Below are 21476 nucleotides of genomic sequence, written 5' to 3'. Positions count from 1 at the left end.
GATTTCTGAGCTGAGTCTTAGGAGGAGGCAGGATAGGCTTTTATTAGGCAAATGAGGTGAAAGGGATCCTCTAAGCAAAAGAAACTGCTCAGAAACTGTTCACAATTCATGTAATCTGGGGTTGGGGGATTGCCTGGGTTGGAGTGGGAATGGCAGGTGAAACTAGTCAGGCAGGGTGATGTCGTGGAAAGGTACACTGGCTTCACTCAGGAGACAGTCTTGCATCCTAACTTTATCTTGTTGGATAACTTAGAATTGGCTAATTTGGCTCTTTGAGCCCATTTCCACAACTGTAAGTTGGGAGTGTTAATGACTTCCCATGGGGTTAGGATTAAATTAAATAACCACATAAATCACACAGTGTGTTGTGTGGTGCTATAGATGTTTAATAAGTTACAGTTATTATTTCTAATGAGAGAGTGGTCTCGACAGCTTCAAATGGTGTTAGGTTTAAATAAGATAAAAGTGTAAAATAATCTATAATTGGCTTTCCTAATTAGGAAGTTATTAAAGACTCTGGTAAGAACAGCTTCAAAGACGGAGGGGCAGAATGTGTTGAGAAATGGATGGGAGGTGACAAAGGGAAGAAGAGGACACCCAGTCCTTTCAAAAAGCTTGAAGTGAATGGGAGAGAGGTGATTCAATTCAGCACTTATAAGATAAGAAATTTTGGGGTTTGTTTTGTTTTGTTTTTAGATTGAGGAAACTTGAATATTTTTGTATCCTAAGGGTAGAGAATGGAAGAAGAAGCCTGAAGATAATGAACAGGGGATGGTTTAGAATAGGATTAACAGCAAACAAGACAGAAGGGAAAGACATTGAAGACACAAAGTAGTTAACACATGAAGAGAATGGAGCAGAGGAAAACATCAAGTCCATGTCTGTCCACTTTTAATGAGCCATAGGTTTGGTGTGGAAGGAGTTGGAGGAGAAGGGAAAGGCTGATGCACGCTTCGCATCCCAGAAAGCCTCTGACAGCCAAAATCCATACCAGATTCTTCCCGTCTAAAAGGACCACTTGGCAGACATTTCAAAGTAAAGCAGAAGTTCCTTCCAAACCTTTACCTAAATATGGCAGCAGAAGGGGGCCTAGAGTTTGAGAAGTTCTTTGTAGATCTTGGATACCAGTCTTTTACCTGTAGTGTCATTTGCAAATATCTTCTCCCATTCCGTGGGCTGCCTCTTAGTTTTTTTGACTGTTTCCTTGGCTGTGCAGAAGATTTTTATCTTGTTGAAGTCCCACAAGTTCATTTTTTCTTTTGTTTCTCTTGCCTTTGGAGATGTGTCATGAAAAAAGTTGCTGTGGCCAATGTCAAAGAGGTTGCTGCCTATGTTCTCCTCTAGGATTTTGATGGATTCCTGTCTCACATCGAGGTCTTTCATCCATTTGGAGTTTATCTTTGTGTATGGTGTGAGAGAGTGGTCAAGTTTCATTCTTTTGCATGTAGCTGTCCAATTTTTCCAGCACCATTTATTGAAGAGACTGTCTTTTTTCCACTGGCTGTTTTTTCCTGCTATGTTAAAGATTAGTTGCCCAAAGAGCCAGGACTGGAGGAGATAATGGTAAGCAAAATAAGTCAAGCAGAGAAAGACAATTATCATATGGTTTCACTCATTTATGGAACATAAGAAGTAGGAAAATTGGTAGGAGAAGAAAGGGGGGGGGCGTAAACAGAAGGGGGAATGAACCGTGAGAGACTATGGACTCTGGGAAACAAACTGAGGGCTTCAGAGGGGAGAGGGGTGGGGGAATGGGATAGGCTGGTGATGGGTATTAAGGAGGGCACGTATAGCATGGTGCTCTGGGTGTTACACGCAAGTAATGAATCATGGAACTTTACATAAAAAACCAGGGATGTACTGTGTGGTGACTAACATCATATAATAAAAAATATTATTAAAAAAAAAAAAAGAAGGCCTAGAAAAGACGGATGTCAAAGAGTAGTCTTGAGAATGTAAGCGTTGGGTCACAAGAGGCTGAACAGCTGCTGAAATCAAGGAGAAATACTATGGTACATAAACTTCTTAATTTGCGTTCTAGAGACAGAAATTAAGTGAACCAAAACAATTTCAAACCCCGCCCCAAGCCCTGTCAATCATCCCCTCTCCATCTCTTGATTGGTCAGTGCCTGCCAATGCTCCGGATTAAACGTGCTTATTTTAATATTGATTGGCATGAAAAAGAATCCATTTGTGCCCAGCGATTGGCTGACCTTTCTAGGCTCCGGCCAATCCTGAAAGGGGCGGGCTGGTTAAGTGTCAGGTTTCCCCGAACGGCTTTCTTTGGAAGTACTGGTCAGGCTGGTACTGGCCGTTTTCACCTCTCCGGCCCTAAAACAGTAACTGATGGAGCTTTCTTACCAGACCCTCAAATTCACGCACCAGGCACGGGAAGCGGTAAGGAAAGAATATACCCCCCCCCCCCCAAAAAAGGACTGTCCCAGGAGCTCCTCTCTCCTGTTGCTGCGGGCAGATTTGCGTGTCTGCGGTTTCTATGGCGACCCCCCCCCCCCCCCCGCCGAGTGGCGCAAGCGCAGGGAGGGACCTTAGGCCCCACTGGTCAAGCCCAGAGACTGGGCTTGAGGCTGTGATGGGAAAAGGTGGGTCTGGGACCGAGGGGGGGTTTGGGAGTGCCCACGGATTTGATGAAAAGTACCGTAGTTTGTGACTCAGGAAACGGTGTGATATTTATTTGAACGGCTGTCTTGGTGGGTGAGCAGGTGTGGGGAGTGGTCAAAATGAAGATTGTTGAAAGGCAGGGCAGCTCTGACCTGGGAGTTGGGACCGTGGGTTCTGATCCTGATTCTCCACTTACCAAGGCCAGAGAACTTAGGTATTTAATTCCCTTCTTGGACTTCAGTTCTTGGACTATAATCCTTTTCACACGAAGATTACATGAACTTTGCAGTACATACAGTGGTTTCTGTTGTATCATTTGCTAACTGGCGAACAGTACTTTACACAATAACGCACATGAATTGAGGACATACTCAATGCCAGGCACTTCAGAAATAAAAACAATGCTTTGGGGAGGAGGGAGGATAAATAAAATTAAAGTTAAAACGATGCTGACATCTGGGTCTCCACTCTAGAGATTCTGATTTACTGATTTTGGGTGGATTCCGTGCATCAACATTTTTTTTAAAGCCCAGCAGGTGATTACAGTTGTGTAGCCAAGGTTATGAACCACTGCCCTAGTGTCTCCCACCTTAAAGAAACAAACAAAACAAAAAAACTAATAATACAGAACAAGATATAACTCTCTGGTTGGCCTCACATTCCCCTCTACCTACCAACCTCCCTATTTCTCTCCAGCTTCTGGAAAGGGTTGGTGTTTTTACTGTCTCATGTCTGGATTGTCCTTAAGCCTATTTCAATCTAGCCCGAATTACCTGCATCAGAACCTTTTGCATTGGCTTTTAATAAAGCAGATTTCTGGACCTCACCAAGACTTACTGAATCAGAAACAGTCTGGGATGGGGTCTTGAAAAGTGCATTGTAAACACACATCCAGGTTTGAAAACCACTGCCCTAAATGGTCTCACGTATTTTCATGATTTCCAATGCCATCTACATGCCAACAAACCCCACCCCCCTAAACTGACTCTAGAGTGGATTTCTTTGCTGGGCCCCAAACCCACACGGTGTCCTAGAAGGTAGAATACAGAGAGGACAATGAATCAACTGATTACTTGACAAATCTAGTGGGGTGTCTCAAGTATCTGCAACTTAATTTGTTCACTATCTAACTTTTTGCTTCCCTTCTAAAACCTGACCTGTCCCAGTCTTCCTCCACCTGGGAATGTGAAACCACCATCCACCAATTGCTCAAATCAGACTTCTGGGAGTTATTTTTAGCTCCTTCCTCCTAGACCCTCCCTTGTGTCCTCTACATAAGGAAGACAGCAGCAGATCTTACTGAATCTACTTCTATAATAACTCTTTAATCATCCTTATTTCTTCAGCCGAGATCGTGACCCAAGCCACCATGATCCCTTACCTCTACCACGGCGATAGCCTCGTAACTATTCTTCCTATTGGTTTTTGCCTCCCTCTAGTCCATTCTTCATCCAGTGATCTTCTTAAAATTCTGTCATTCCATGGCTGGGATCCTTTTTTGCCTTTTATCATACTTAGGATAAAACCCCCAAACCTTGATGCGACCTACTGAGCACTGCAATGGTGTAGCCCAACTTGCGCATCCAGTCTCTTCCTCACCACGTTCTGCTTTGCCTCCCACTGACCCAGGCACGTTCTCTTTGATCTGACATGTCTTCGAACTCCACATACTCTGTACCATACAAGTTAGTATTTCATTGTGATTCATTTATTTTTATTTTTATTTTTTTAAGATTTATTCATCCATTTGGGGGGGGGCAGAGAGAGAGAGAATCCTGAAGCAGACTCCCTGCTCAGCAGGGAATCCAACGTGGGGCTCATTCCCAGGACCCTGAGATCATGACCTGAGTTGATATCAAGAGTTGGCTGCTTAATCAACTGAGCCACCCAGGTGCTCAGTTTTGTGATTAATTCATGTTACTGTTTCCTGCATGTGACATAGCTTCTCAAACAGAATTCATGAAACTTGAAGGCAGGTGCGGTTTTATTTTTTGTTTCATTCCCTAGATGGCGCCGAGAGACATATTTCGGTATGCCCATTGATGGCTCGATTTTGCAGGAGGTAGAAGTGCAAGGAGTTGTGCTGATTAGGGGTCTGCAGAAGGAAGAAGGTGGCGTGGGTGCAGTGATTTGGTGAACTGGATATAAAAAGGATTGCATGTCCACAAGGAATTTTGATCACCTACAACATCTACTGTATTAGGATTTCCAGAATACTTCCTTTTTATTTGGATGATTTTTATTGTTTCAAATTATATATACATACATATACAATTGCTCTGAGATCTTCAGTTTCTCCAATTGGAGAAATTTACACCTTCCTATGGGACTCTACACCTTCCTATAGGACTAAGGGCAAAATAAACTTGCTGCCATTGTTGGAGTTAAACAGAGGAAGTCAGCTGTGTGTGAGGTGGGAGATTTCTTCTCACTATTCAGTGCACAGATTGTACTTAATTACTCCTTCCTTAATTACATAATTGCATGCTTAATTACTTTGTCCTTTCCAAAGTTTGTGTGGTTGAGTTTCTTCTCAGAGTAAATGTCCGATCTTCAGCCAGGGTAGGGGAGGGATTGTCACGTGACTGGGGTGGGGTGGGGAATCTCTTATACTCTGTTCAGTCTGCTCCTCATTATTTCTGTCCTTAGAAGTGCCTGGTGACTCCAGAAGTACCCAGTGCACTCAGTTCCTGTAATTGTCTAGGGCTCTGTCATACTAAGGTGCTTCTTGTTGACTACTTTGTCTATAGGTGTTGGTTTTCTTTGATTTTGGTTGTCTTTTGCTTTTGTCTTTGTTCTCTTAAGCCAGCTGGCATTTATCCAATTGTTCTCCATCTGTCAATTTTATTGTCATATCTGTCTGTTGTCACTTCCTCTTCTAGGGTCTTTTTCCTCCCCCCCCCCACTCATTTCTGCTCTAATCTTTATTATTTCCCTCCTTCTCCCGGCTTTTTTTGGAATTTGTTTGTTCTTCTGTTTCTAGCTCCTTTAGGTGTAAGGATAGGTGGTTTATTTGAGATTTTGAAACTTCTCTTCTTTCTTGAGGTAGGCCTGTGTTGCTATAAATGTCACTCACATTTAATGCAATCCCTATCAAAACACCACCAACATTTTCCACAGAATTAGAACAATCCTAAAATTTGTATGGAACCATTAAGTACCCTGAATAGCCAAAGCAATCCTGAAAAAGAAAAGCAAAGCTGGAGGCATCATGATTCTGGACTTCAAGCTATATTACAAAGCTGTAGTCATCAAGATAGTATGGAACTGGCATAAAAACAGACACATAGATTAATGGAACAGAACAGAGAACCCAGAAATGGACCCACAACTATATGGTCAACTAATCTTTGACAAAGCAGGAAAGAATATCCAATGGAAAAAAGACAGTTTCTTCAACAAATGGTGTTGGGAAAATTGGACAGCCACATGCAGAAGAATGAAACTGGACCATTTTCCTACACAATACACAAAAAATAAACTCACTATGGATGAAAGACCTAAATGGGAGACAGGAATCCATCAAAATCCTAGAGGAGAACACAGCCAGCAACCTCTGAGATCTTGGCCACAGCAACTTCTTGCTAGATACGTCTCCAACAGCAAGGGAAACAAAAGTAAAAATGAACTATTGGGACTTCATCAAGATAAAAAGCTTTTGCACAGCAAAGGAAACAGTCGACAAAAACTGAAAGACAACCTACAGAATGGGAGAAGATTTTTCAAATGTCTTATCAGATAAAGGGCTAGTATCCAAGATCTATAAACTTATCAAACTCAACACCCAAAAAACAAATAATCCAGTCAAGAAATGGGCAGAAAACATGAACAGACATTTCTCTAAAGAAGACATACAAATGGCCAACAGACACATGAAAAAATGCTTAACATTACTCTGCGCAGGGAAATACAAATCAAAACCAAAATGAGATACCATCTCACTCCAGTCAGAATGGCTAAAATTACAACTCAGGAAACGACAAATGTTGCCAAGGTTGTGGGGAAAGGGGGACCCTTCTACACTGTTGGTAGGAACGCAAGCTGGTGCAGCCACTCTGGAAAACAGTATGGAGGTTCCTCAAAAAGTTGAAAATAGAGCTACCCTACGACCCAGCAATTGCACTACTAGGTATTTATCCAAAGGATACAAACATAGTGATTCAAAGGGGCACCTGCACCCCAGTGTTTATAGCAGCAATGTCCACAATAGCCAAACTATGGAAAGAGCCCAGATGTCTATCAACAGATGAATGGATAAAGAAGATGTGAGATACACACACACACACACACACACACACACACACACACACACTGGAATATTTACTCAGCCATCAAAAGAATAAAATCTTGCCATTTACAACGAAGTGGATGGAACTAGAGGGTATTATGCCATGTGGAATAAGTCAGTCAGAGAAAGACAAATACCATATGATTTCACTCATGTGGAATTTAAGAAACAAAGCAGATGAACAGAGGGGAAGGGAAAAAAATAAAAAGATAAAAACAGAGAGGGACACAAACCATAAGAGACTCTTAACTATGGGAAACAAACTGAGGGTTGCTGGAGGGGAGGAAGGTAGGGGGATGGAGTAACTGGGTGATGGGCATTAAGGAGGGCACTTAACGTAATGAGCATGGGTGTTATAGGCAAGTGATGAATCACCAAATTCTACCTCTGAAACTAATAATACACTGTATGTTAACAAAATTGAATTTAAATAAAACATTTTAAAAAGAAGAAATTAAATAATTAAATAAAGGAGAGGGAAACCTTGAACAAAAACAATAAAAAAAAAACCCAAAATGTAGTGTTTAATTAAAATAAGACTTTTTTCCAATCTGTAGACCTCTGCGACTTTCTTCTTTTCAACTTGAATTTAAGATCCTCTAAAATGTGCTAAGGGCAAGGAAGCTCTGGGGAGCAATTCTTTCAGTGTTTTTAATTTGACCACACAATTCAAAACAAATAAACAGTAATTGGTATCAACGCACAAGAATGCTTTTTGGAAAGCCATAATTGTTCCACACATTCATATGTACACACAGAATAATCCTGGAACAAAGTTAATTTTATGTCTCGTATGTCATTATATATATTTTTCAAAAGTTGTGACTTTGCCTTTGTGAGACTTTTATATTAAAAAATATCAGCTATAAGTGTTAGCTAATTAATGAGGTGGTTGACTAGGTTTTTAAATGAGTGTTGTTAAATGCCTTAGCTTTTATTAATTGCATGGGCCCCTAAAAAAAAGTAATTGAAAATTTAATTACATCAATGTTTTTCTTCAAAGAACTGAGGCTTATTAAACTTTAAATGTTCAAACATTTAAGCATCTATTGAAATACCAATAGCTATAAACAATGTGCAGTTCTAAATACTAATTAAACAAACTCTAAATCACCGTAAAGCGAAGCTGAATTTTAAGTAACTTTCATGTTTTAAGTGCTCTTCTCTGCTCTTACATAAGGAAGATTAACCACTTAACTACTGACCACTGCAGCAGCCTTGCGGGCGTCTTCTAAAATGCTGTGGCTGCTGTGGAACCACATTCTTCCTGGATGTGGACCAAGCAAGGGAGACCGATCCAACAACCTGGAGCAGTTTGCTAATGTCACACGGCTACTCTTGGAGACTTGTTTTTGTGTTTTATTTCTTTTTTAACCACTAAGAGAGAATATGAGAGTGTACAGATGTGAATTTGCATATTCGATGGTTTGGCTTTAAAATACCTTCTTTTGGAAAAACAACATTTATTAGGTTTTATTTTTAATGTAAAAAGTATATGTATCACCACCCAGATAAATCTTTTTTTTTTTTAAGAGTTTATTTATTTGAGAGAGAGAGCATGTGTGTGCCTGTATGAGGAGGGGGAAGGGCAGAGGGAGAGGAAGAGAATCTCAAGCAGACTTCCCACTGAGGGGGAGTCTGAGGCAGGGCTTGATTCCAAGACCCCAAGATCACAATCCCAGCAAAAACCAAGAGTTGGGCGCTCAACCAACTGAGCTACTCAGGCGCCCCATCACCCAGATAAATCTTGTATGCGTTAAAAAAAATTGATATAGCCTCTGCTTTCCACTGTGTTCGAGTAACAGGTGCCAGACCAACCTTCCTCCTGTACGCAGCTAGAAACCTGGCCTAAGTATGTAAATAATCTATTTTCAGCCAGTGGACAGTGTGCTCATGAGAGAAGCGCTTCTGCTTGGAAGCAGTAACTAGGAGCATCTAAGCAGAGAAGAGATGAGACTGAGAGTACAGTGTGAGAAGACTCAGATGGTTAATGGAGGGAGGAAAGGGGAACAGAGAGGAGAAGGCTGTGCAAACAAATTGCTCCATATTTCTGAGTTTTGGGCTGAATACTAAGCTGTGCATCTACAGAGTAAAAAACGTGCAAAGCTGGGGAAAAGCCAATTGCCAGGCAACGATAAGCTGAACAACTAGTGGTGTTCATATAACCTCCTTGTAACATCGAGAGCCATTTTAATGCCAAGCAGCGTGAGTGGAGAAATGTCGTGGAAGATCAGAGCACTTAGCAGAGGTTCCAGGAGGGCTGTGCATCAGGAGCGAGCTCAACAAGCCCTAGCGTCAGCCTACTTTAGATCTCTTTCCTAACAAAGCTTAAAAGCAAGTCTTGGTAGGATCAGACTTACCCGCAAATAACCAAACTATCTGCCAAAATAAAAGTCAGCGCACTTAAAAGAAGACAAGAAAATCCAGACATTCACAAAAACTGATTTATAATAAAAAAAACTACTAGCGGTCATAAGAAACAGGAAAATCTAACAAAACCAGGACAAAACTCAGTCAACAGAAATAGCGGAGAAGACGGAATTGGCAGACAAGGACTTTAAAAATAGCTATGATAATTATGTTTAAGGATTTAAGGAAAACAGAATTCTAAAGAGGAAAAAACCAGAAGGTACAAAAATATAAAATAAAGCACAACTCACAGAGTTGAAGAAGACAGTATTTTAATTTGAAAGACTCACTGGAAACTATCTAAACTGCAGCACATGGAAAAAGTTTGAAGAAAAAATGGACAAAGCCTCAGGGACATGAAGGACAGTATCAAGGAGTCAAACATATGTGGAATTCACATCCCAGAGCAGAGACAAAGAGGAGAAAAACCTACGAAGAAATCATGGCTAAAAATCTCCCACAGATCCAAGAAACTCAAAAACTTCCAAGCAGGATACGCACTTGTTGGCTGTGACAAAGCAAGTTGCTATGTTATGAGCTGCCCTCTGAAGACACCCATGGGGCAAGGAACCAAAGGAAGCTTCCAGCCAACAGCCAACCAGAAACTAAGGCCCACAGTCCTCCAGCTCCTAAGGAACTGAATTCTGCAACAACCGTAGGGGCAGAAGGAACACATTTGGGTGACAGAAATGTTCTAAGTCTGGATGGGAGTGTTGATTAGATACGTGCGCACATCATGGGACCGTGCACTTAAAATGGCCGCATTGTACTATATGTAAACGATACCTTAATAAAGGTGATTTCGAAAGTGCTATAAAAATTCACACAGTATTTAACAGAAAGATATACAATGAGAAGTAAATGCTTTCTTCCCTACTCTCCACCCCTTGTCCATTTCTGCTTTCTCACCCTGTAAGAAACTATTATCTTTCGTTTCTTATATCCCTATTTAGAAATATATTCACATGTCATAAGTGCATATATATTTATATATTTTTTCTTTTCACAGGAGAGATCATTTTCTTCATTCTGTATTTCCCCCTTACTTTATTACATATCTTGTAAGTCTTTTCACAAATATTTATGGAGAGCCTGAGTCAGATACATTAAGTTCTCGGGATGTGGGAGTGAGAAAAAAGACACTGCCTCTACCTTCACGGTGATTATGTTTTAGTAGGGAAGGCAGCTAACAGGTAAACAGGAGCCCCAAAAGAGGAATTGCTGAAACATAGAAAAGCCATAAGTCCAACTTTAGTAGGCAATGCCAACGATTTCCCACAGTGGTTATATCAGTTTATACACAATGCATGAGAATTCCCATCGTTCCACATCCTAAGCAGGATTCAGTATTATCAATTGTTTATCCTTTATGTTTCCTTGATTGCAGATGAGGTCAAGTACTTTTTTGTTAGTTTATAAGCCATCTGGATATCTCATTTTGCAAAGCACCTATTTCTCTTGTCCATTTTTCTATTGGGTGAATTTGTCTTTTTAATTGATTTTTGGTGGGAACTCACTACATATTTGTATATTAATTCTTTTAAGTGCTGATATTTACAGCGTACTAATATGTTTTCTTTTATGAACACAAATTCATATTTTAATAAAGGTCACTTTATTCATGTTTTCTTCTACAGTTAGTGGGTTTTTGGTATCCTCAGAAAATCTTTCCCTATTCCAAAATCATGAAGATATTCTCTTATATTATCTTCTAAAAATCTTACTGTGCTCACACTTAGACCTGTGACTCCTGTGGACTGATTTGTGCGTGCATGCACACATACACATGTCTGTGTGTAAGGGATGAGGTAGGACATATAGTTTTTCCAAAAGCATTTACTGAAAAGATGTCCTTTCCCACACTATTCTTTGTCCATGTATATGCAGAATTGTTTCTGGGCCCTCAAGTCTGTTCCACTGGTCTAGATGTCTACTTCCTAGGCTAATCCCACACTGTCTTAATAACTGTAGTTGTGCAATCTCGGCATCTATTAAAGCAAAGACTTTACTGGTTCTTTCTTGTCAAATGGTTACTATTACAACACATATCGATGCATTAGAATCAACTTGTCAAACTACACAAAGGTTGCTGGATTTTAATTGGGATGGAATTGAATCTGAAAATAAACTTAAAGAGTATTGACAAAAAATAATGAATCTTCTGATGAATGCCTATCCTTTTTATTCCAACTTTAATTTTTTTCAATAGCAATTTTGAGTTTTCTGCATAGAGATTTTGCCCATCTTTTGTTAGATATACTTTTAGCTCCTTGATATTATTGTAAATGGCTTTTACGTCACTGTAAATGATTTCTTGAGTTTTTCTTTACTTCATCTTATGTTTATTATTGATATGTAGAAATACAATGAATTTTTGTGTATTTATTTTATTTGAGTAACATTGCTAAATTCATTTATTAATTCTAGGAATTATTTGTGGATTCTTTTGACTTCTTTATGCAATCGTATCTGTTAAGAAAGACAGAGTTAATTCTTTCTTTTCAATTCTTATGCCATTTGTTTAACATTCTTGCCTAATCTTACTGTTAAGACCCCTAATATAATGTTGAATAGAAGTGGGGATAAGAGGCATTATTGTGCTGTGCTGAGGGAGAGGTACTAGCAGGAACATCTTTTTTTTTTTTTTTTTTTTTTTTTTTTTAATGTGGGCTCCACACTTGGTGGAGCCCAATATGGGGCTTGTACTCACAACCTTGAGATTGAGACCTGAGCTGAGATCAGCTGGACGCTTAACCAACTGAGCTGCCCAGGTGCCCCTCAATCCAGGAACATCTTAACCCAGTTTGAGGGACTGCGATTTTTCTGGGCCACATAGAGAATGAGAGACTGAGCTTGGGCAGCTTAACTTCTCCCTCTGTCCTTATTCCTGGGACTGAGCCCTCCAGGTTTTACCAGGGTCCCCTATTATGCTGGGTTCTGGATTCCGACTTTTGCACCTATGGCACCTTGAGGCTGTCAAACGTACTACTCAGCATCTTAGCTTCTTAGAGGCAGGCAAATGAACTTGGGAAAAAGTGGCTTCAAATGCCTCGGTCATGTCTGTGCATTAATGAATACACCGTGCCCCCACCCCCACACAGGTATATCTGTAGGGTGGAATCCTATAAGGGAAGTTGCTATATTAAAGAGTTTTTATGTGTGTATATTTGACATATGTGAATCTGTACAATAAAGTTCTTGTGGAAATAAATGAAAACCATCTAAGTGAGAGCACAAGCCCTTTCTTGAGAACTTGCTGGAGCAAGGGAGTCAGGTACCATCACTTGCATTTGGCAGAGAATCAAAGGCAGGCAAGGGAGTGGGAAAGCTTGATAGTGAGAAAAAAGGAAGTCTTCAGGCATTTTCTGACTGGAGGTTGTTGACTTGGGACAGCTGGAGGCAGGCTAACTAGAAGCAGGGTACCTTATGGGACTGGCTTGGAGACCATATTTGGCTTTCTCTGCTTGGTCCTCATTTGGAAGCTGGGAACAAAAACTGGGAGGCTGGCGGTTGTTGACCAAATCCTGACCCCCTCTGGGCCCGTTACTACAGAGGCTGTGATTTCGATTCCTGGACTCCTTGCTATAGAGTTTGTGGTTTGGTTTTCTGGGATGGTTGCTGCCGAGGTTGCGGTCTGGCTTCTTGAGCTTATGTGGGTCTGACCACTATCCACTGATATATTCAGTCTCTCATCCTAAAACTGATATGGCTGTACCGAAGAATATATACTTTCAACATTTTGCCTGGTAACTTCAGTAAAAGTTGTATCAATTTGTACGTCTACTAGTAATGTGTAATATTTTGCTCCAACACAGCAGGCTGTTCTTTTGAACTTTATTCATCTAATAGGTAAAAATTTGTATCACATTATGTCTTTCATTTGCATTTTTATAAGATTGAGTATCTTTTCATATATTTAAGACTCATTTGTGTTTCCTTTGCAGTGGACTATCTTTTCCTATGTTTTGCCCATTTTTATAGTAAATTGTTGGTCCTTTTTTCCCTTTGATTTGTGGGTACTTATTATACATAAAGGAATTTGGCCTTTTGAACATTGATAAAATTGTAAATATCTTTCCCGGATTGTTGTCCTTTGACCTTGTTTTTGATTACTAAAATTTTTATGTAGCTAAATTTATCAGTCTTTTTCATTAATGGTTTCTGTGGTTTGTGTCCATGGTCTTATTTACTCTGAGATTAAAACAACAACAACAACAACAAACATGCCAAGTAGTTTTACTTCTTTATTTAAGTACAATCTGGGGATACTATTTATTAATTAAAACGATGTCTTATTGTTTACTGAGAGGCGACTTGATAAAAGTACAGTCGATCTTAAAATCCTCAGTGAAACCGAGGCTTCGCATCTTCAGCATTCTGAAGTATTCTCCAGGCAGGGAGGCCGTGGCACAGAGGCTCACAGGTGCAATATCTGAAAAGTCCAGGAGTCAGAGTTTCCCCAAAGCAAAAGATTCTGGTCTCCTTCAGAAGTCCCATCCCCTAATCCCCAATGCCCGCGTTTTCCTACCCTCAAATTCCATGTCCGGGGAGAGTCCTCAGTTTACCGTTGGGAGAATCTCTTCTTGAAATCTTTCATTGTCTTGGCCATCATCGGGGCAGTTTTCTTGGCGGGTTTCCTGCTGCTGGCCACCACGCCCCCTGGGCACCGCTGGAGCTCAGGCGGTCAGAGCCCGGCTTCTCCAAGAAGAGGTTCAGACTGGCACTGCGGCAGGGAGCATGGCTGCTTCCTGGGGGGATGGTGCTGGCTTGATCCATGGATCCTTCTATTTCAAACTTCTCCTGGCTCCTTCGACCATCAGAAGGTGATAAGGCCACATGGTTGAGAGAGTCAGCTTTGCCCGTCAGCCTTTGGGCTTATTGGCAGGTGCAGATCCGATATTCATTGTCAGTACTTGGCAGCGGCCGCTCTCGGGCATCCCAAAGCCGCACGTGCGTCTCCCACCACGCCCTATGCTCTTCTGGACTTTCTTAAAGTTTTGGTGACAATAAAGTTTCCATAATGTATGTTTCTTCAACTAGTACATGATTGTATTTATTCGATATAGCTGATCGGCATAGAATCTCCAAAATGCATGGGCTCGAGAACAGAATGCGTGACTCCTCCCACTTCCAAGATTGATGGTGTTTTTAAGTACCCGGATGCGCTGTTGACACAGGGTCGTCATTTTGCGGAGATAGGCGCACTTGCAACCAGAAAACATGTGCATCTTCGAATTCATTCTGCGCCCAGGAAATCCAGCTGCTTCCTCTTCCTGGGGTGAAGGCAGTGCTTCTTGCTTTGGTTGGAAGGAGGACATCAACGCCGAGGCAGAAGTGCTCAGTAACTGGCCTGTACCGTGGGCAATGGGAGGTCTGGCGACACTGGTAATGCATCAGTGGGGACCTCTTTCAGCTTGGCTGAACCGGCTCCCGGCGGCGGCAGCTTATCCGACTCGCTTTTGTTCACCTTAGGCAACCTCTGGCCTGAGTCCAAGTTTCTTTTCTTTTCTTTTCTTTTTAAGATTTTATTTATTTGACAGAGAGGAAAAGAGGGAACACAAGCAGGGGGAGTGGGAGAGGGAGAAGCAGGCTTTCCGCTGAGCCGGGAGCCCGAAGCAGGGCTTGATCCCAGGACCCTGGGATCATGACCTGAGCTGGAGGCAGACGCTTAACGACTGAGCCACTCAGGCACCCCTGAGTCCAAGTTTTCATTAGCGCTTTTAGATTCATTTTTTAGTCCTTCTTCTCCAAGCGCAGTTGCTGAAGTTTTCACGGTCTTCCTTTGTCCTTTTTCTTCTGGGGCCAGTCGTAGTTACGTATGCCTCCAGAGGGTGGTTCCAGTTCATCATGCAGATCGGCCTCCTCAGTGTCACGGAAGGAGCCCACTGGCTTTCTGTCCAAATAAGGAGTGTTTACTTGCCCTTCCTGAGTCCTCGAGTTGTTAGAACTTTCTCTGTCACCTTGGGCAACAGGCGTCCTGCCCACGTTCCTATGTCTAAGCTGTCTAGACTTTGCTTGCTTTTGTCTGATTTGGTTTTCTGGGAGCCTTGCGCTTTCGCTTTTTAAGGCCTCTGAAACAAACACCCACGGAGGTGAAAACTTAGGGATGTAGTGGCCCTCTTTCCTTCTTTCTTGACACCCTCACTGAAGGCGTATCGTCGTTGTGTTGTCTCAGGACAGAGGCCTTGGGCTTTCCTCTCTGGAGAAGACCTGGTGTGATTTCTGGCTGATCAAAGCATTGGACTTTTCACGTCCTTTGGTACCCACCAGGAGTTTGTCCCTTTGGGAAGATAGGTGCCCCTTGCTTTGACACACAGCTCCTTTCCCTTGGGGCCACCCTGGTGTCCTTCTTGCCTGAGCCCCGGTCTGTGCTGGGAGGCAGCAGAGTGGCCTTCTCCAGGCCTCTGGCATGCAACATGGGCCAGCGCGGGGCGTCTGTGCCTGTCCCAAGACAACTCTTGGAGAGTAACCGGAAGATTCCTGCTTTGAGGACTAAACTGGAGCAACTCTGTGACTCTTCCCTGTCTCCGTTCACGACTGTGGGACACTGGGTGGAGCCTCTTGAGCTCCGGGGCTTTTCTGTGGTTTTTTTCTGGGCAGTCCGATTGGCTGCTGTAGCCTTTGCAGGGTTGTGGGGAGTCTTCCTCCATTCTGACCTTCTGAAGAGTGGTTCCAGGGCACTTTGGGGAATCCTCTTCTCCAAGTAGGGCTCAGTGTCTGATCCACGGGAGTCAACTTCTTTCCCTGGGCCACAGCCCAGCAGGGCTCTGGATGTGCTGGTGTTTGTGACTGTCCTGCTGCCCAGGTCTCCACGAGCATGGCTAGAGTTGGGCCAGGCAGACAGTCTCTTCAAATCTTCTCACAGCTTCTTCGGGTGGAGGCTGGTGGGCAGGCACACCCGCAGCTCCCACACAACTGGGTGCCCCAACCTCGCTGCCATCACCCGAGCGACCTTGCTGCCATCACCTGAGCTGGGGTCGTGTCCACCTCTGGCCCTGTGATGGCCTGGCCTGGACCAGTGCACCCAGGGGGAGCGGGGTCTGCAGTCCAGGTGCGCCCGACACCCCGACTTCTCCTCCTTGGGGTGCGGAGCCACTGCAGCATGCAGCCCAGGATGGAAGGAAGCCCCCTCGCCAGATCCTGGCCTTGTAAGTATCCCAGCCACCCTCCCTTGGGTGCTGTGACCAGCACACTGCCCCAATGAAATGAACTCCTGTGGGTGGTCCCTGGGCCGCCCGCCCTGCTCTGGTACTGAGAATTAGCAAGAACCAATCAGAAGTGACCACCCTAGTGCCCTGCGCCTGCTGTTGACTATCTTAATTTTAACCTTAACGTAACCCAACAAAACGAGTTATATTTCCCCCATTTTATGGATGAGGAAACTGAGGCTTAGGGAGATCAAATTAAGTTGCATGTGGTCACATAACAGAAAGAGGTGAAGTTGGATTCCGAATCTAAGTAGCTTAGGTCTACGGTGAGCACACACGTCTGAACAGGTGGAGGAATCGAGGCCTAGAGACAGGACGGATTAGTCTAAAGTCCAACAGTTTATCCCCGTGAGGACGGTAATAGTCCCTACATTTGGCTTGCCCCCAAAGCAGTGTATGACACAGGCATCAAATAAATTCTTGAATGAATGAATGCCATTCGCTCTCACCACCGGAACATCCACAGTAGGGCCGGAGTCAAATCAGCCTAAGCGCCCTCTCCAACCCAATTATCCTTGAAAGCACTTACCCTTCTCTTAGAAGGACTACATTTTATTATTACTATTATTACCACTAAAAATAATCACTTAATAGACTTCACTTAAAATGGCAGCATTGATTACAGCTCCTTTCATTAGATCAGACCTGATTAGATCCTAGTCAGATCTCCAGGAATGCATCTGGCCAGACCTCTCGCTCCAATCAGGAAAGTTCCATGGTTTTCCTTCCTTTATTTTTTTATATTTAAATTTTTTAATCTGTTGAACAATTCTATAGGCATACATTGTGAGGTGTTATCAACGTTTCCTTCAATTCTTTCCAGTTGTCTCAACATTGTTTACATAGTTTGTTTATATAGTAGCCTATATTTCCCCCCATTATTCTAGGCTTTAAAGATATCTCAAGTGTTAGAATTTATTAGATTTAAGAATTCCTGACAGTTATTGTTTTTGATATTATCAGTGTATCAATTGGCAGTTCTAATATCACATGATTGCTTCCATAATCACAAATCAAATTTAAAGAAATGATAGATAACAAAGAGAATAAATAAAATAAAACACCACATTCCCACAACCCAGATACACTAAGGTGTTAACCAAAGGTGAGTGTATGGATAAACACCCTTCCAGATACTTTTCCGTGTGTGTATATACAGACACATGCACGCACACGTGTTTTATCAAAACGAATTCATATTAAATACTGTTCTTTAACCAACTAGTTCTCTAACCTGGATCATACCTTGTATCTCGTTGTTGTACCCCTCACCTCACCTCTCACTGAATCAGCACAGCTTCCCCCACCCCCTACCTTCTCTATTGTCATTCTGGTTTTTATTTTTAACGACACCGACTTGTTCAAGAAACCACGAGAATTGTTCTCCAGAACATCTCCCCTTCTAGATTTGTCGGCTTGCTTCCTTGAGGTCTCACCTGCTGCTCTCTCTCTGGTGAATGAGAAGTTGGTTCTAAAGCCTTGATGGATTTCAGTTAAATCCTTTTATTTACCTCATAGGCGATACATCAGGGGACCGACAGTGCCTGTGACAGCAGTGTGACCTTTCATGCCGCTCTGTGGTAAACAGAAAGAAGCCTGTGTCAGCATGAGCTTTTGAAAAAAACACAAATATCGTAGTTCCATAACCTAGTTCGGTGTTGAATAACAGTGGTGTGGGGTATGGAACGTCTCCTGTTTCAGCAGACTTTCTACTTCCCTGAAATCTCAAATTCCATAACCAGTTCATACTCAGGATGAACAACAGATGCCTCCTCTCGTGGAACACTGTCCCTGAGCATAGTTGACCAGTTCTGATTTTATAGTTTACAAGAAATGCCTTTCCTGGATCTGCAGACACTTTTTTGGTAGTTCTGGTGCTTTGTCAAGTTGTGGAACATTTGAAACTTAGGAAGTTTCCTCGTAGAAACAGGAGGTAATCAGGAAACAAACGAAAAACAAATTAGAACCTATGGGTATATATTCAAGCTTTTAAGTGAATATTAGATGCAGGGACTGTAAAATAGAACTATAATAAAAACATCTGAAAGAAGAAATGTGTCCTTTTTAACTGTTTGTTTTTGAGATGGAAAGCTTAATGCAAAATTTGGATCTTATTACAGAAATTGAAACAAGCTCATGCAAATTAATCTCCATTGCACCCGTAAAAAAGAAATTAAAAGCACTAATGTTGCATGTGGTGTATATACAGTAACATTTCCTAAATATCTTCTGGGTCTAAAACTAGGGATGATATTCAATGCTTCCTTTTCCTCAGGCTACAGTATCATAGGATTCAATTTTGAATCTGATAATGGAGGCATTTTTGTTGCACAATTGCCCACAAAGGAAATGAAGGAAGAAGAAAACAGCCAGATCATTGAAGCAGAGACAATGAGATACCACAGTTAGATGCTCACTCCTGGACCTCCTTTCTTTGGTAGACAGAAATTAATTGAGCATCTAATTGTGTCCATTTCAGGGGCACACCATCTTTTACAGTTTAAATTGACCATTTGTTGTTGGCCCATTCTTAGTTTTTCAATTCAGAAGATGACTTTCTATGCTAATCTGAATGGCATGAGTATAAAGATGTTACAGATCTGGTAAACTTTACACTCTTAACAAATCCATGAGACCACATTCTGTGTTTCAATAATAGCACATCTTAAATATTTAGCATTAGATATTTGAATAGTATTTTCTTATATCTTTTTTCTGTTCTTACTAAATTCTGAATTCCCATCAAACTCGTTTCAAAGAAAAAGCTGAAGTATTATGTTAAGGCCTGGAGTCCCGAAATACAAGCTGTTTTGCCCAGTGCTTAGTAAGAAAGCCCTTTTTGAGGCAGCGTCATTACCAAACAGAATTCTAAGTCACTGAACAGAAGGGTGCCCCTCAATCCCCATTATCTGCCATACACATCAGGACTATTTGCCAAACTTTGTGATCCCAGCCGAAAACCCCTAGAAATACTCTTGACTGGAGCTGGGACAGCTACCATTTTCCAGGAATGTAATCAAAGCCCTGGACCAGCCTCTCTGATAGGTTATTTATATTCTTTGAAGAATATGGTCAACATCGCCCAGATCAGCCTGGGATCCAGAGGTGCCTCCGTCCTAAGAATGAGAGCTTCGCCTTCCTGTTCATCCCGCTCTACCGTGAGTTCACCAGCTCAGGGGTTCACTGTTTAGGGAGCACTCCGAGGATTCTAACATGAATCTGAGGGAGATCATTCTGACAGATCCCCCAGCTCAAGTTCTGTTGGGGTGGCTGAGACCCAAGGTGCTAGCTATGGATGGCGGACCACAAAACTCCTAGGTTTCTCTGTGTCTGTGCATGTGAAGTGAGGTGAGGTGGGGGTCTGGGGTGGTGGGGGTGGGAAGTGTGGAGTGGAGGAGGTGCCTGCAGGTGACTTTGTACGGATCTTTCCCTCCCAGTGAGTGAGAACACTGCCCTGCTCCCCTTACCTCCCAAGGCTGGGGCAGGGGACCCGGATGGCAGAGGTGGTAGATGGAATTCCTTGGCCTAGAAATTTTCTGATCTGTGAACAGTTGAACCCAAGCTGAGGTTTTGTTTGCTTCTTACTTGCCAACATTAAATTTAAACAATCAAAAGTATATGGATTGACCCTTCAATTGCTATGCCCCCAGCCCCTTCCTCTACCCAGAGGTGATTACATATCTGGGTTTTTATTCCTTACTTTTTCTATGAGTGAAAGATTGTGGCTGTGTATTTCTGTGACTTTTCACTTTACAATAGGTCTTAGAATTAGGTGGATCTACATATGGTGGAATAGAAAGATTCTTAAGACATATTATTAAGTGGGGTGAGAAAGCAAGATGTCCAACAGTATAAACAAAATTATTCCATTTTGGTAAATTTTTAAAAAGTGGTACATACGTACTTTGATATATTCGTAATTCCTTTCTGAACCGTTGCACAAGAATTTAAAAATAGTGGATAACATGAAGAGAGAATCTTTGCTTTTTAAACCGTTTGTACTATTTGAAGTTTTCCTTTGTTAAATTTAATTCAAGCTTGTATTTTAAACTTTCTTTCCCCGAGTAACATAATATTCGGGGCAGGCAGTGAGTGGGTGGAGAGAAGACGCGATGTCTCCAGAATCTTTCCTCACCAGTGTATATAGACCAACCTCATTCTTCTGGCTGGTGCATAGCATTCCACAGCGAGCTCGTGCCATGACTTATTTAACCACTAATGGACACTTATAGCCAATTCCAATTTTTTTTGGCGAATACAAATAATGCTGTATTAAACATCCTTAAACAGTAATCATTGTGCATACATGGACTATTTCTATAATCTACTATAATTGATCTCCTATAGTATACATTGCTGGGAGTGGAACTGCTGGGTCAACGAGTACGTGCATATTTCATTTTGATAGATCTTGCCAATTTGCTCTATAAAAAGGTTGTACTAGTTTACATTTCCACCAGTTATGTCGGAGTGCATGTTCTTTCACACCTTGCCCAGCCTGGGTATTATCTGGATAACATTTTTAAGATTTCTGCATTTAAAGAAATTGGAGATTCTTACTGAAAGCAGCTTATTTTTGTCCAATGAACTGAAGAAATATTAATAACACTTAAGGTGGTTTCTTCAACTTTTATGTGCATGACCAATGATGACAAAACCAAAAAGAAAAAGTCTACAGCAAAGGGAAATGAAAACCTTCTGGATGGTTTTGCGTTTTCCTTTCTGCCCGGTACGTCCCACCTGGGCTCGCGCTGACGGGGCTCGCTCGCTAGCTGAGTCAGTGGAGCACGTAAAGGCGCTCCCGCGGCAGCCCCGCCCACGATGGGACCAGGCTCTGCCGTCAGCCTGGTGAGCAGGCTCTCACGGGGGTGTGGGCGATAAGCAGCTCTTTCTCCCCACCACTTCCATTTGAATCACTCCAAAATGTTGCATGAAACGATTTCCATTTTTCA

At 42.1% G+C, this 21476-nt stretch overlaps 1 protein-coding gene across 1 annotated transcript in view; it reads left to right on the top strand.

Annotated features, from left to right (window-relative positions):
* The first annotated feature begins 2295 nt into the window (after window positions 1–2295).
* Window positions 2296–21476, top strand: part of KATNAL2 (katanin catalytic subunit A1 like 2) — a 62792-nt gene continuing 43611 nt past the window's right edge. Inside the window, exon 1 of the mRNA XM_026496258.4 lies at window positions 2296–2397. Within this exon, the coding sequence (XP_026352043.1) occupies window positions 2347–2397 (51 nt within the window). The 5' untranslated portion in view covers window positions 2296–2346. The remainder of the gene's footprint in view (window positions 2398–21476) is intronic.

The sequence above is a fragment of the Ursus arctos genome, unplaced genomic scaffold (assembly GCF_023065955.2).
Source record: "Ursus arctos isolate Adak ecotype North America unplaced genomic scaffold, UrsArc2.0 scaffold_17, whole genome shotgun sequence".
NCBI classification, from domain to species: Eukaryota; Metazoa; Chordata; class Mammalia; order Carnivora; family Ursidae; genus Ursus; species Ursus arctos.
Note: the sequence above shows the minus strand (reverse complement) of the source record. Positions and strands in the feature narration are given on the sequence as shown.